The 16,238-nt window shown below is 32.2% G+C and overlaps 1 protein-coding gene and 1 long non-coding RNA gene across 2 annotated transcripts; one reads left to right on the forward strand and one right to left on the reverse strand.

The window, feature by feature from the left end:
- The first annotated feature begins 642 nt into the window (after nucleotides 1–642).
- Nucleotides 643–8,781, forward strand: LOC139425679 (uncharacterized). The gene is made up of 3 exons (XR_011636826.2): nucleotides 643–751; nucleotides 5,889–5,961; nucleotides 8,490–8,781. It is a non-coding gene; the product is annotated as an uncharacterized LOC139425679 (long non-coding RNA).
- A 1,733-nt stretch (nucleotides 8,782–10,514) lies between these two features.
- LOC147806495 (uncharacterized) lies at nucleotides 10,515–11,309 on the reverse strand. Its single transcript, XM_087149651.1, has 2 exons — nucleotides 11,101–11,309; nucleotides 10,515–10,833 (listed from the first exon to the last, which is right to left on the reverse strand). The coding sequence occupies exons 1-2, from the start codon at nucleotides 11,307–11,309 to the stop codon at nucleotides 10,515–10,517; spliced, it is 528 nt and encodes a 175-aa protein (XP_087005777.1).
- Nucleotides 11,310–16,238: the final 4,929 nt, after the last annotated feature.

Genomic DNA, 16,238 nt, shown 5'->3' on the forward strand with positions numbered 1-16,238 from the left:
ATGGTTTGTAAACATAAGATTATTTTTCAGCTGTTACAATCGTCCCTTTACTTATTGTTACAATCCCTAAGACGCCATTTCAGCTTCATTTGTTAAAAACAATGCTAGTTAATTAACAAAACCAATCGTTTTTTCTAGAAATGTTAATTAAGGTGTCCACTTACATTATTCGATTAATAATTTTTATTTGTTCAAACAAAATTACTTTGATACAATATAATATTCTAATAACAAAAAAAGTACTTACGTAGCGTGAAAATATCTTTTGTGTTGTAACTCTTTCAAAAGTACATGAAAATGGTTGCCAGCAGGAACGTACATGTAGATTTATTAAATACACCTTGTGCGTTACCTAGGAACCAAATCTAGAACCCGACACTCGAAATTTTTGCTCTGTTACAATCGTACCCTGTTACAATTGACCCCACTCTCCCCTACCTTAAACACGATGCAAAGTTTTCGCAACCTTAATAAGATCTTGAGTTGAACCTTATTTTCATCGTAGTTAAACCACGATACTGGTTACCCACATAAAAAAAAGTGCGACAAAACAATCCAATTGAGCACAATGATATAGTTGCAACAAATTGATCGATAATATGGTTCAATATGCGCCCCAACTTGACTGGCTTTTAGCTAATGAACAGAATTTTCATTTATGTTCATTCATGCGTATGTTTTAAATTTTTTTTCAGGAATCCTGTAGTCAACATTCGAAGATAAACAAGCAAAGCAGAAAGAGAAGTGTAATGTAAGACGTATAAAAATATGTATTATATTTTTGGAATATACAAAATACACTGGTGTTTGAAATTACTAAATATTTCATACTTCATTAACTCGACCAGGATTCTGTTCTAGAGAAATCTGCTTGGGTGGGCCTCCTAGACGATTTTTCTAATTAGAACGTCATCGAAGACAGCAACTATTTGATTACAGAACTACCCATATTTATGTTTACATTCGATCTCTTTGCATAGGAAATGAATCAGTATACTTATTCTCTATTACTGTTTGCATAATGATTGGGAATTGTTCGACAAATCTCGAAATATTTGTTACCATGGTACCTAAAGAATTCCATCTGGAAATCATATTCACTTATTTAAAATCTATTTTTCAAGCTCAAAACTTTGAATAATTCCACTGAAAATAAGAGAATAAAAAGAAAACGATTTTATTAAGCACAACCTCGAAAAAGAACATTCCTGAAATAAACCATTCTTATTTAGTTGGGTTGTGTTATCGTTTGCGCTGAGTTCCATCTTCTTACATTTGATTATTTTTTTTTATTTCCAATGGCAGACATGAAAGACAAATTTGTAGCTGAGAACAATATAAAAAAAGAATAAAAAACGGGAACAAGAGCTACAAAAGGAAAGAGTCTATAGGTCTGTAATAATGCATCTCGCCCGCCAATAGCGTTCCCACAAGGACCCAGGAAGAAGTGCAGGGCAACGTCTCAGATGGGTAGCGTCTATTTCTTCTTGCAGGTTACATAATGGACAAAGAGAGGCTTGAAAAGATTTTGATTCTATACAGGTGTTTTGATAAACAGTCATGGCCAGTGGCAAGGCGAAAAAGGGCCACAGATTTTTCTCTTGGCCATGACGGAATATCTTTAATTCCTTCCAACCAGTCTTTATTTTTATTTGCTTCTTGGAGTTTTGCCTCAAATGTTGTTCGAAGAGAGATTTTTATTAGCCTTTTTGCGGTGTGGAAAGGAACTGGCGTAAGAGATATTTGTAGAATCTTGGCGGCTTTTTTGGCCAAGAAATCTGCAGTTTCGTTACCTTGAAGTTCACAGTGCGCTGGTACCCATTGCATGTCGACATTTTTGTTGTGTTGGTCAAGCCTGTGAAGGGCTTGACGACAATGTAGATGTCGACAGATGCGGGGGCTTTAGAGGAAGCAATAGCTTGGAGTCAGAGAGGATGACTACGTTATTAAATTTCTCAAGGTGATTCTGTAGTTGTGACAGAGCTACGCTTATTGCCGATACTTCAGCATCGAAGGCTGTTCTAGAGTAACCGATCGGGGTGTAAAATGAAAAAAAAAAGACATTTGATTATTAATTTTACTTAAATATAAAAGAAAGGACTGAAAAAATCTATGTTATCGTTACTAAGTTAAGTAGAAATGGCCCTCAGTTTTTGTTTACCGTAGTGCACAAAACAAAAAACAGACCACCCTGAATAACTTATGATCTAACTATCGGATTTTCACGATCTAGGACCCAATCTTAAAAGTTCGAAGGGGTATCCTCAAATATGCTAATTTATTCATGCTGACGATATTTTAAGTTACAAAATCTGACAACATACTTTCATAGAAACCCTCTTTTTTTGAATGCATACACTTATTCGGATTTCTGACCCCAAAAATATAAGGGGTAGTAGAAATTTGAGAATATGGTCCCCATAGTTTGATTAGGAGAGGGATCCAAATTTTGGACCAAATGTTAATTTTCTTTTTTGCGTATTTCGTCATATCTCGAGAACTTTCAGTGCAAATTGAAAATTTTTTGCGCACAATTAAAAAATTCGTTAATCCAAAAACAATTAAATGCAAAATATAACCTTTTGTAAGTATTTATTATTTTTAATAACATCAAAAAATTTTGAATTGCGAAGTATAAATTTTTTACATAGTTTTTCTTGGCAAAATATTAAATTCAAGCGAAATCGATCGAATAGTTCCTGAGAAATCAAATTTCAAAATATGTCATATTTTTGAATAAGCTGATCTGATTATTCATAGAAAGTACGTTTTTGTGTAAATTTCGTAGCTTAAATTTTCGTCAGCATTATATAATTTGCATAAAGATCACCCTTTCGAAACATTTAGATTGAGTCGTAGAATGATCATTGGAACAAAAGTTATTCAGAGTTTCCCGTTTTTATTTTGCCAACTGTACATAATTAACATAAATATCAAATGGAAAAAAAAGATCGGCTCAAAAATAGAGAAACTGCACAAGCAAATGACTCAACACGAATTTCAGCAGTCGCGTCTCTTACCATGATCGATCTTTGATCCTTTAGGAATAGTACTTTTCAGATTTTAGCTAACATAAACAAGTAATAATATAAATTTACTCAAAAAATATAAATATAATTAAAAGAAAATTAAATAAAGTTGTGTGTTTACAGAGCAGCACTTCATCAGGGGACACACTGTCTGCAAACACACAGGAGCCTTTCTGTTGTTATGATAAAAGGAAGGATTTCAATTTTAATGTTATTAACCTTACGCATTTTTATTCCAACCTTTACTATAAAATTTTTAAGAATATTGTATTTGGTCAAATAATGAGATTCAAATTCATTTGTAATAACCGTATAGATTTTTTGACGGCTATTGAGGTATTAAAGAAAAGTTTAAAGAAAAATAAATTTCCTTTCAACTTTAATAATTTTGATGTTTTGATTAAAGACATTTTAAACAAATTCTATTAACTTGGCCGATATTGAAGCCCGTCTAAGCAGGCCTAGACGGTGAACAATTTGATTTTCATCTTGAAATTTTTGGAATTTGTTTTCATTTACAAAACTTATTGGGAATATGTTTTCTTTTTCAAAATTGTTGGGATTTTTTAGATAGATCGCGGCACTTGGATTCTATTGCTCTTTAATTTGTTTTTTTTATCTAGGTGTCAGCACAATATAAATTTTGAGCTGATTTGGAATTTATAAGGAAATTCTTCTTCACTTTTACTAACTGTAACTGTTTTTATGTGCTTTGGGGGCGGTTTTTTTGATGTCTTTTAAATGTTTTGTATATTTGTTTCAGTTAAGGTGATTTTATTACAAAGTTTTTCATGAATGTTATTATGGTAGATATTTATTTAATGTGGTAATTATTATTATTATTATTCTTTATGCTTGAATTTTCATTAGGGGCCTCGGGGCACTGTTAGTTTTGGCTTTGCCACTAACAACAGAAAGGCTCCTGTGTGTTTGCAGACAGTGTGTCCCCTGATGAAGTGCTGCTCTGTAAACACACAACTTTATTTAATTTTCGTTTAATTATATTTATATTTTTTGAGTAAATTTATATTATTACTTGTTTATAAGATTTGAATTTGGTTTTAGTTGCCTTGTGCGCTGTTCCAATTTGAATTTGAATTAATGTAGTTATGTTTAATTTTGGTTACGTCCTGTTTTATTTATTTCAATTAAAATTTGAATTTATGTTTGGATTTAGCTAACATATTCATTCTCATATTATATTCTTAATCCAAAGTTGTAACCGAGTATTCCGGCTCATTCAGATCGCAAACTTTCAAAAGAAGACTTGAAACAACTTTACTTACTTTAAATGTATATAAATAAAGTTAAAAATCAAGAGAATTTTAAAATACTTTTTAAAACTGCATTGAGTCAAATAGTTTAACTTTTTCTCTCATTGCTCCTCATACTATTGTATGACTCCTTAAAAACATAACTAACTGAATTTGGAACATAGACTCGTACTTGATATTGTAGAAACTTCAATTTGCGTCAAAAATTACAAATGTAAACAAAATGACATCTTCCGAACCCTATGAATTTAGCGCTTATTTTCAATATTAGCGTTCGTTTCCTCACCACACGTAAATGACCATCGCGAGTCTTGATGCCTACCATCGAACGTCTACAACGTTTCTCCATATCTTAACAATTTATGAAGCAAATGAAGTTGTTTTACATTATCTGAAGTGATTATGCTATACTTGCTCCTTGAAAGAACTTCATAATATGCTAGCTTCAAAAAATATTTTTGTGAAGTACAGTTTTAATTATGTAGGGTAAACTAACCAGTAAAGGAACACTTAAGCTTCGCTTGCCTTTTAAAAAATCATATTAATTTCAAAATTCGGAATTTTAGTTAAATGACACTGTCAACATATGTGTTACTAATTGCAAATTATATAAAAAAAATTGTAGAGAACTTATATAATATTGTTTTAAAGTTTTGGAGGTTCAAATAACAAGTAGTAAGAAGACCGAGTGAAGGAACAGCTCTTACCAGTGAATGAACACCCAGTTAAGGAACACTTAATTTTGGTTATTTTTTAATGCTCTTTATGAATTTATATGCCATACAAATATTTAAAAACAAGCCTATTCTTGTAATTATAACATATAAATACTTGGAAAATATAAACTTTTCTTTGTAATCATGAATTGAAAATTAAAGTGTTAACATATTAACAAATACTGCTCATTCACTGGGAAATTTATGCCCAGTAAAGGAACATGCCTTTTCCCTCACTGGTTAGAAGTTGTTTTTCGCATTTTTAACATACTTTTGATGCGGAACATGACTAAAGGTACAAGAAAATTAAAGTTTTTTTTCCTATTTTTATTAACTTAGAAAAAAAAACCAGTAAAGAAACACTTGTTCTTTCACTGGTTTTTCATCTTTTGGTGATCCAGTGAATAAACACCCCTTATCTCAGTACTTTATTATGCTATGATGCTTAAAAAAATGAAACTTAACTTCAATATCTATATTCCGAATTCTCTTTTTCACAGTGAGAAAAATAAAACTATTACATGCAATTAATTCCACTTCAAACATATAAATACAACACTCACCTTATAATTTTTCAAGGAAACAAGGTGTTGCAGAGATAATAACAAATTCAAAATTTTTTCCAGAGAAGTCTATTTGACCAGGTAATCCAAAACATTGCTAGATGACTTCCTGTTGTTTGGCATTAAGCTATTGTTACCAATCAATCTAAAGAAAAACTTTCAAATTCTTATTTTTAATCAATATATATGAAATGCTCCTTCACTGGTTGGTTCACCCTATTTCCTTTAATATACGTGGAAAATACATTCATGAATTTCTTTGTAACTAGAAATCCAAAGTTTTATAAATGTTTTGATTTATTCCAGCCGCAATACAACAATCATTATTAATTTGAATGAGATGCCGACAACATCATATTTGTATAGGCCTAAATTTGAGGTAAAAGTTTAAAACTATAAATATTATTTTATTTATAAGCACACATTTTATGTACTCTTAATGTACTATTTTTAGTTTATTTTTGCTGAAATTGATTCTTGTCTCGTTATTAATGCTACCTTAAAACATATCATGAAACGTATTAAAAATTAAGAGTATAGGTTTTAATACTTTATGAATAAAAATTTGATAACCATAAAATTACCTAAATTTCTAGAGGGCGAGAGGGGAAATCAGTTTCTCAGCTTTTAACTATTATAAAGTATTAGATAAAGACGTTAAAAAGATATAAAAAAATACATTATAATTTTATATAAAACAATATTTTTTGCTCTACTTCAAATAAAATTATCTTGTAATTTAAATTAAATCTATTGTCTTTAAGAATTATGCAAAAACTTATATTTTTCCTTTTATTCTTAAATGAGTTAGGGCAACGGAAGATGCTAATTATTTGGCAGTTTATTTGTGGTCGGGACTATGATAGTCTGATTTATTTAATTACCCACTACTTAGCTCGAAATAAAATTAAAAAGTTACAATTTTAATTAGCATTGATATGTGATTAGACTAGTAATGATTAAAGTGAAAGCAAAATATGTTTGTCAAATTAGCCATGCCCATATTTAAGCTATTGATTTTTTCCCCATCTGATTTGTTTTCCCATCTTCCATCTAATTTTGCACGAATTCCTTCATGAATCGACAATCCCAAAAGTGTTAAACAGTGCATTTTTTCTCTTTGTGTAGACTAATATAGACTTTGTGTAGACTAACCGCCGGCCAGGTGGCCGAACGGTTAGCGAGCCAGATTGTGAAGCCAATGGCTGCGGGTTCGAATCCCGCTCTGGGCATGGATGTTTCTCTCTTGTGTTGTCCTTTGTTGTGTGTGATGAGTGAATGTGGCTCACCCTATGAACGGGTTTGTGGCAGTGTGGCGTGGGTAATGTTGCTCGCCTCCGTGACCTTGGTTCACAGTAACGAGTAATGAGTTCACAGTAATGAGTAACAATTCCGGCATCCTCTAAGGCGAAGAATAAAGTTCAGGGCCTGCCATTTGAAAAAAAAATAAGACTAATATTTTTATATTTGTTTGATAACGAACAAGCTCTTAATGATGCACTATAATTTCCCAAAATTATATATTTTAAAAAAAGAACAGAAATAAAAGTGTTGCTTTAATAGATCGCATGAAAAAGAGTTGAATCACATTTAAAATATTTGCAGATTTTTTTCTTTAAAATTCAAAACACTAACATTATGCCTTTAGTTATTTAAATTAGGTCCTTTAATACTATATAATAATTTACCTTTCATATTTTTTTAAAATTTATTTACTATTTATTCATTTATTTTTTCGAATGACAGGCACTGAACTTTATTCGTTTCGCCTTAGAAGATGCCAGAGGTGTTACTTATTTCGCGTTACACAGTGGGCACCTATGAACCAAAGTCACGGAGGAGCCCACGCCACACTGCCACAAACCCGTTCATAGGGAGGACCACATTCACACTTCACACACAACAGATGACAACACAAGAGAGAGAAGCATCCATCCCAGATGGGTCGAAGGGTTCCCAGATGGGCCGTGGGTTCGAATCCCAGAGCGGGATTCGAACCCACGGCCATTGGCTTCACAGTCAGGCTCGCTAACCGCTCGGCCACCTGGCCGGCATAAATTTATTTATATTGTTATTTAAACATATCAAATCTAAATTGGCAGCCATTCAAGAATTTCTCAACTTAAACTATGTAAACACAAAAACATTTATCCAAAATCTAAAAGCAAGCATGTGTATAGTACTGAACTGTCGTTTCAAAATACTGATTGCAGAATGGCAATGATATAATTATAGCTAAGTATGAAAATTCCCATGAACTAAGCACTGAAATTGCAAAATAATCCTTTAAGTATTTCTTTAGAAATTTAGAAAAATGTCAAAAACTGTAAGAGTCTCTTTCATTATTGTAGTGGTCGCATATGTGTATAACGTCGTTTCCTTGAGTTCCATGAAGTTGTATTCACTTAATCCTTTATTTACCACATTATCAATCACATAGAAAATCAATAATTCAAGTATTTTTTTATGTTTACTTACGAGCAAACTCAAATATATAAGCAATAAAAATTTTATTTTTTACAATATTTTACGAATTAATAGCAATTAAATGAGACGAAAAGTACCGTCGATTTTTGATTATTTAAAGTACCGTCGGTACGCAAAGGTCGAATAAAGACAAGGAAGTAAAAAATTGTGATTTGATTTGCTTAGTTTATTTCTTTATTATAAAAAAAATCCAATTGTCCTTTGAATCATTTTTACCAGCGTATTTGCAAAAGATGTCCACAATATTGTCAACGTTCTTAATCGAATGTTAAGAAACAAGGAGCTAACATCTATACACACTGCGCATAGAGTTTAATTCTTGAGTTTAAATCAAAAATTTCTGTGCTATGATATATTGATCAACTGTATTTAATTACCATCGAGTTTAAAACAATTTTGATATGTATATGTATTTTTTAGAGTGTTGAGTTTTGGAGTAACTTAGCTGGCTACATAGGAATATGGCTTGGAATATCTCTTATCGCTTTGTTTCACTTTTTCCAAACTGTAACTAGCATCCTTATTCTTCTTCTTCAGATGTTTCATGTTCGAGTCAATAAATTAGTTACGCAAATTTTGAAAAGTTAAATTTTCTTTGTTAAAATAATTGTAAACTGAAAGTGTATACTCGTTAAAAATGAGCAACAAATAAAAAACTGGAATAGCTTTTGGGACAGTAAATAAAACGCTTTAATAAAATTCAATTAAGGGATTTGTTTGGAAATTATTTAATTTTCTGTTTTCTTTCTTTGAAAAAAATACATATATAATGCCTTAAAAAAGTAGTATGTTTTGCTTTCATTGTATATGTTACCGGCAAAGTATGAAATCCGGTATTATATATAATGCCTAAAACTAGCCGGCAAAGTATGAAATGATTTATATTTCACACATTGCCTAGGCATTATATATAATGCCGGATGCTATTTAGACAAAGTATGAAATAAACGTCCTGATGAGGTTATTATGTAAATGATGTGCATCTTACTGTGAATGACCGAAATCGGTGGTTGTTGACTTTCACCGGTGAATGTTGACAATCACATAGTCGCTTCGGTGAATGTCCGAAATATTTATTACACCCGATTTGATATTAATTTATTCAGGGATATAATTACATAAATTCGATATTTCAATACTTACTGACGATAGATTAGAAGAAACATCAGTGTTTGGGGTATCGGGCAAATATATACCGGGCAATGATACTTGACCTTAAATAAACATCAGTGTAGGGTATACCGGGAAGTGGCCCTTGACCTCAAAAAAACATCAGTGTAGGGTATATCAGGCAAATGTATACCGGGCAGTGACCCTTGACCTTAAAAATCATCAGTGTAGGGTATATGTATACCGGGCAAATGTATACCGGGCAGTGGCACTTGACCTTAAAAAAACATCAGTGTAGGGTATACCGAGCAATGGCCCTTGACCTTAAAAAACATCAGTGCAGGTTACACCGGGCAATGACACTTGATCCTAAAAACCCATTGCCCGGTATACCCTACACTGGTGTTCTTTAAGGTCACGGGCCACTGCCCGGTATATATTTGCCCGACACCCCAAACACTGATGTTTCTTCTAATCTATCGTCAGTAAGTATTGAAATATCGAATTTATGTAATTATATCCCTGAATAAATTAATATCAAATCGGGTGTAATAAATATTTCGGACATTCACCGAAGCGACTATGTGATTGTCAACATTCACCGGTGAAAGTCAACAACCACCAATTTCGGTCATTCACAGTAAGACGCACATCATTTACATAATAACCTCATCAGGACGTTTACTTCATACTTTGTCTAAATAGCATCCGGCATTATATATATAATGCCTAGGCATTATATATATAATGCCTAGGCAAAGTATGTGATACTTCTCATATTTCATACTTTGCCTGTCACATATATAATCTTAGAATCCTTGTCAAGAAAAAATATTAAAACAATACGGTAAAATACACTGCTCAAAAAAATTAGGGGAGCAAGCAAAGAAAGTAAGAAAGTCGTGCGAAACATCCACAGAGCTGCATGAAATGGATAGTGCATACGTATCAGTGCACGATACAGAAAAAAAGACGTAAAAACATATGGAATTAATCTTTAATTCATGGAAACTATGGAAAAAAAAACAAAAAGCTGATTTAAGGCAACAATTGGTTTACATGTAAACGATAAAAAAGTAATGTTTGGAAGTGATGCAGTACTGTTAATAAGGCATGTGGTCTCATCGAACAGCTAAGACTGTTGCACACCTGTTTCCCATGGATGCGATGATGGTATCGATGAGAGTTCGGGGACTACAGTTCCACTCCTAAAAAAGGGCAATCTCCAAGTCACGGAGAGTTAATGGAAGGCTTGGTCTCGCAGCAATGCGTCGCCCGAGCACGAACATGTTCGATTGGATTCAGGTCAGGAGAGGGTGTAGGGCATTCCATACGTTATATTGTTTCAGCTTCCAGCATGCTCTTCACAAGACGAGCTGTATGTGGTCTCGCATTATCATCTTGTAAAACAAAGGAATTACCAATGGCTGCTGCGTAGGGTATGACATGAGGTCTCAATATCTCGTCTGCATATCTGCGGGCCGTCAAAGTACCGTTCCGAATGATATGCAGGTCCGTACGTCCGCCTATGCTTATTCCACCCCACACCATCCAACTAGCTCGTCTGTAGTGTGACCTTTCACTATTGAAAGTGGGGTTATTTCGAGTTCCCCTTTCCCTCCACACCAAAACACGTCGGGTGTCACTCTCCAGACTGAATCGAGACTCGTCTGTAAACAATACATGGCCCCAATCGCGTTGCTCCTAATCTTGATGTTCAGCAGCCCATCTTCTGCTAGCAGCACGGTGGCTCGAGGTCAATGGAATGCAGACCATGGGCTTACGAGCATACAGACCTCCCTGATGGAGCCTATTCCGTATTGTTTAAGTGGAAACTCTTCGTCCTGTTGCCACGAGAAACTGTCTTTGCAGCTGAGTAGCATTGTCTGTTCTGTTACGACGAGCTGTTAACTGTATATACCGGTCATTAGCTGCAGTTGTTGCACGTGGCCGACCTTGCCCTGGCCGACAACTCACATTTCCAGTCTCCTGGAATCGATTCCATAGCCTTGCAATGACTTTTCTGCTGACTCCAACAGCGTCCGCCACGCTGCGTTGTGTTTGCCCGGATTCCAGTCTGCCGATGATGCGCCATTCAATGGATTCTGGTAAATCACGTTGTTGAGACATTTTCAAGTCACCCTTTCTCAAAAACAATAACTGAGAAATTAACTTTCTGAATTACGGCAGTGAAACAGACGTCTCTGCTACATCCCAATTTCTGCTCTTATCTTCTTTTCTGGTTTGTGACGTCATGAACTTTTATTTGCATATGAAGTTTTCTTCTTCTTTTTCCTGCTCGGTCTTACATTATAAATGATTACTTTTTTGTTTCTTATCGGTGTAAATATTTGCGTAATTTCACTAAAACCATGTGCTCCCCTAATTTTTTTGAGCAGTGTAGTTAATAAGCCTAAGTGCATACAAAATTTAATTCTAGCACAATTATAACTGATAAAACAGTAATAGTAAGTGAATAAGACAACATAAATGATCTAAATAAAATCTGATGAAAGGGTATGAATAAAATCGGAAAAAAAGTATGATTACAGTATAAAATGCACTGAGTAAAATTAGGTAAGATATTTACAAAAGTGTATAAAACAGTAGATGTGTTTCAGTAGATGTAGTTGAAAATACCCGCGACATGTGTAAATGCGAAACTGTTAGGATGGTGAACGTCATTCAACAAATCTTGTATGCATAAATAGAATTTAATGTAGGGTTTAAGGGTACAAAGTCCACAGAACAGCATGCTACGCCAAAGGAACGGCTTTAAAATAAATCTTAGGTAAATTTATACTACAAATTTTTCTTACTAAAAATAACACGGAGGTTATAAAACTGAATACAACGAAACAGAAGTATGCAAAATTAACTTTTAATGAGCTGTATTTGCATTAAAATATAATAAACAGACGTATGCAAAATTAACTTTTAATGTACTGTATTTACATTAAAATGTAATAAACAGACGTATGCAAAATTAACTTTTAATGTACTGTATTTACATTAAAATATAATAAACAGACGTATGCAAAATTAACTTTTAATGTACTGTATTTACATTAAAACATAATTTACTGTATTTACATTTTAATGTAAATACAGTAAAACATCATAAAACAGTTGCATTCAAAGCTGAATAAAATCAGATAAAATTGTAAATAGGATGAATCAGTTATATACAGTATAAAATACCAATTGCGTGAAGAAACGCAAAAATGTTAGGATAATGGGAGTCACCCAGCAAATCCTTCAGAGTTAAAACAGAACCACCGAAAAAGGTAAGACGATAACGGTCAAAACATGGGCAGATGATTAAAATATGATGAATAGTGAGTAAAACTTCGCAAGTGCTGCATTGTGGAAGAGGTTCTCCAAATAACAAATGTAAGTGGGTCAGCCGAGTGTGGCCGATACGGAGACGGTTTAACTTAACATCTGCATACCGCATATGCAATACAGGATAAGGGTTAAAATCTGGTTTTACTGAGTTTAATTTATTATAAATTTTAAGATCCAATTGTTGCTGCCATAGAGATGCGATGAACTGTCGAATATAAGTTTTTGTGTCTGAGAAAGGTACACATAGAGTTAAAACAGCCGAATCAGCAGTGTCATTCCCTGGAATACCGACGTGACTCGGTTCTAAGCAAAATGAAATATGAAATCTATTTTTGTGAAGCGCAATCAACAACTGTCTAACACTAACTGTAGGGATCGACAGAAATACCTATATTGCCCCAAAGCAGTCAAAATGACTGCATTGTGAAAGAATAACTAATGTATAAAGAAATTTGTTTAAAATTATTTTTTAATATTTTTGATATTATTTTCAGTTATATAACAAGTTATTAGTAAATATCAACAATAAAAATAATTATAAAAGTCACAAAATTCTAAGAAATTGTGTCATTACATGGGTCATTCTCACGGAAACTGTCATTTTTCAGTTCATGAAATCCCAAAAAAGTAAAGTGAATAAAAAGTTCTGAAACTTTTTATATTAATAGAAATATGTAATGGCATTATAAAAAAAGTATATATCCTATAAATTATACTTAATATTTAAATAAATTAATTAATTTCACTGTTTAAAAAGTGAGGGAATGATATTTTATTTTAATACTTGTTTTCCTCTAAGTTACAGCTACCTCAATTTTGAAAATGATAACATACTAAGTATAACTAATATTTATTATAATTTAGTTTTATATTTTTAATAGTTTTTACAGGTTTGGGAAATAAAATTGGCAGGTACGATTGAACAAAAATTTTTTTTATAATATACTCATCTTGAATCATTCCCTCACTTCAGCGTCATTCCCTCACTTCAGCATCATTCTCTCACTTTATACACTAGTGAGGGAATGACAAATTTAATAAAATTTAAAAATAACAGTTAGGCCTAATTAATTTCTGAAATCAATCACATACAATTATATTCATACAAGAAAGCAACATATAATTATCCACTTTCTCGATGAAGTTGTATTTTATTTTACTCTAAAAAGCGACATGAGGGAATGGCAAATGTAAAAAATTTTACCTGATTTGATTCATTCAAATTTATTCCACAGCAAAGATTCTTTAAGTTGAAGATGGAAGCATACTGCAATTTTGTTCTATGATGCCAGTTGTTAACTGCTAAGGTTTTTATTAAAATATTTTTATTCTAAGAAGATTGCAGATAATAAGAACATTGTTGTGAGGGAATGACGCGAAACACTGGGGACAAAGTTTAAAATAGTGCTGTGTTAATATTTTTATCAGAAATTAAATTTAAAATTGATTTTCTGAATTCTATATATCAGTATTCTGAAATAAAAAAACACGAATTTGTAAAAAAAAAAAATTTATTTCAGAAACAATTTTTTTTTTAATCAACAGTGGGGACAAGTGAGGGAATGACATATTGGTATATTTTAATTACCTAAAATAAATAAAAAATAAAAATTGATAATTTTATTTTTATTCTTTTGTTAGCCTGCATTCTGAAGGACACTTTCCCTGAAATTTTTTTTTCGTAAGTTGTAAAACAAACATAAAATATACTGGGGACATGAAAATGACTGTTTTTGTGAGAATGACCCATATATGACGGTAAATGCGCAGAAGGAACTTTTTGAAATTGCTCTTGAAAATTGGACTAACTTTCAATAATACATCAGAGATAATAGAATCGGAGCTGATGCTTTCCAAAAGGACATATCTAGCAGTTAAATGAGGGTAGTTTAAATTGAACTGCAATAACATATTTTCGTGAATATCAAACCAAAGTTCAATCAGCATTATGCTAGAGCCTCTGTTCTATTATTCACAGCAGCTGTTTCCTTAGGCAATACTTGTCCTTCATTTGCAATATTCTCTGATATAAAAGACATAAGTAAATATAGTGTCTGCACTTTTATTTTAAAACTAATTGAGGTGTTGTTTCCTTGTAAACCTTGTAATTTTCAACCCTATCCAGAAAACAAGGGAATTCTTGGAGCAAGTATTGGGAGAAATTTGCCTTCGTGGAGAACTTTTCGATGTAACTAGCCCTCATTTGCCTTACATGGTGAAGAAAACCACGTAAACCTACCATGGTTAGCCTGACGGCAAGGGGACTTGAACCCATGATTCGTATACCACTGATTGTACAGTACGCCAGGACTGTGGTCGATGCAAGCCAGATGCGGTATTCGCGTCAACCAGCCATTGCTGGGATTCGAACCCGGCTCATCTCTTTGGAGAGCAAACTCTCTATCCCCTAAGCCATTACGACTCACATCTGCAGTTTAAAAATTTACCAAAATCCAATATTAATCAATGAAACTTTCTTGCCACTCTTCATCTAATTCGAATTCCATAAAAGTTTCTGTAACTTAATACAATAATTGAATAAGACATTAAATCTTCTCAACGAATATTAATTAACTGAATTTTAACCAACAGAGTACGAATGCATAATTTATGTTTATGCTAGTTATAATATATAATTAATGTTTAAATTTAAGTGGAAACGCTCATTAAATTACAAAATTATTGATTTGAAATTTAAATAAAAATCGTAAAATCCTGATCAATATATGAGTATTTAAAGTAGTTCTTTTATACTGTGCATGCGTTAAAAATAATTTTAATGTAATTATGTATATTTAAAAATGTTGTCTCATGTGGTGTTAAAATCCTTCCATTCTACCATATATTAGTGGTTTTCGTTGAATACAAGGTGTGGACGTAATAATGAAAACACTTCTATATTAGCACATTTGTTTTATATTTCGCAAGAAATAATTGCAGAATCATTTTATAATTTCAGAACTGTTAATATCATGCGATTTCTCATATTTTTCAGTGAAATTTTAACTTCTTAGAGGTTTGAGTGATTGACAATAAATTACAAATAGAAAATGGTGTTTTTGAGCACCCTATGCAAAAATCGAAGGAATAAATTTGTAACAATAATTTTGGTTACTATATACGATAATTATACCAAATTTCGTAAACCTGCTTAGGTATTTATGAAAATATGAGCATTTAAAAAAAAAAAATTTTTTTTTGTCTTATGTTTTCATGCTGTCTGATCTATTACTTTAAAAACATTAATTAAAATGAACAAAATTTGTGAGCCAATTAAAATTAATTACAAAATTATTGCCTTGAAGTATTTAAAAAAAAAATTGCTTAAAACTGTGCAAGTTATGAGTAATTTAAGTAGTACTTTTTATACTGCGTTTGCGTGGAAAAAATTTGAGATATTTTTTCATATTTTTGCAGGGACTAATTGGCAACTGATAAAAAAAAGTGCGGCTTGAATATCTCAAAAATTTTAAACGTTTCAATTTTCAAAGTAGTTTTTGTGCGTTTTAAAAGAAACTCAAAATAATTTGTTTTCTACAAATAATATTTTGCATAATAAGACAAAATTAAATAACAAAAGGTAATACTTTACAACAAACGTTTATGCATTGAAGTATTATTGCGTAAGGAACGGAAAAAGACGAAGGAAAAGAAACTTTTGTGGTGCATGATCCCCAACAATGCTGACATCATTTTTAAAAAAATCTCGTT

Source organism: Parasteatoda tepidariorum, chromosome 8, assembly GCF_982258835.1.
Source record: "Parasteatoda tepidariorum strain Cologne lab strain chromosome 8, Ptep-v5.0, whole genome shotgun sequence".
Lineage (NCBI taxonomy): Eukaryota > Metazoa > Arthropoda > Arachnida > Araneae > Theridiidae > Parasteatoda > Parasteatoda tepidariorum.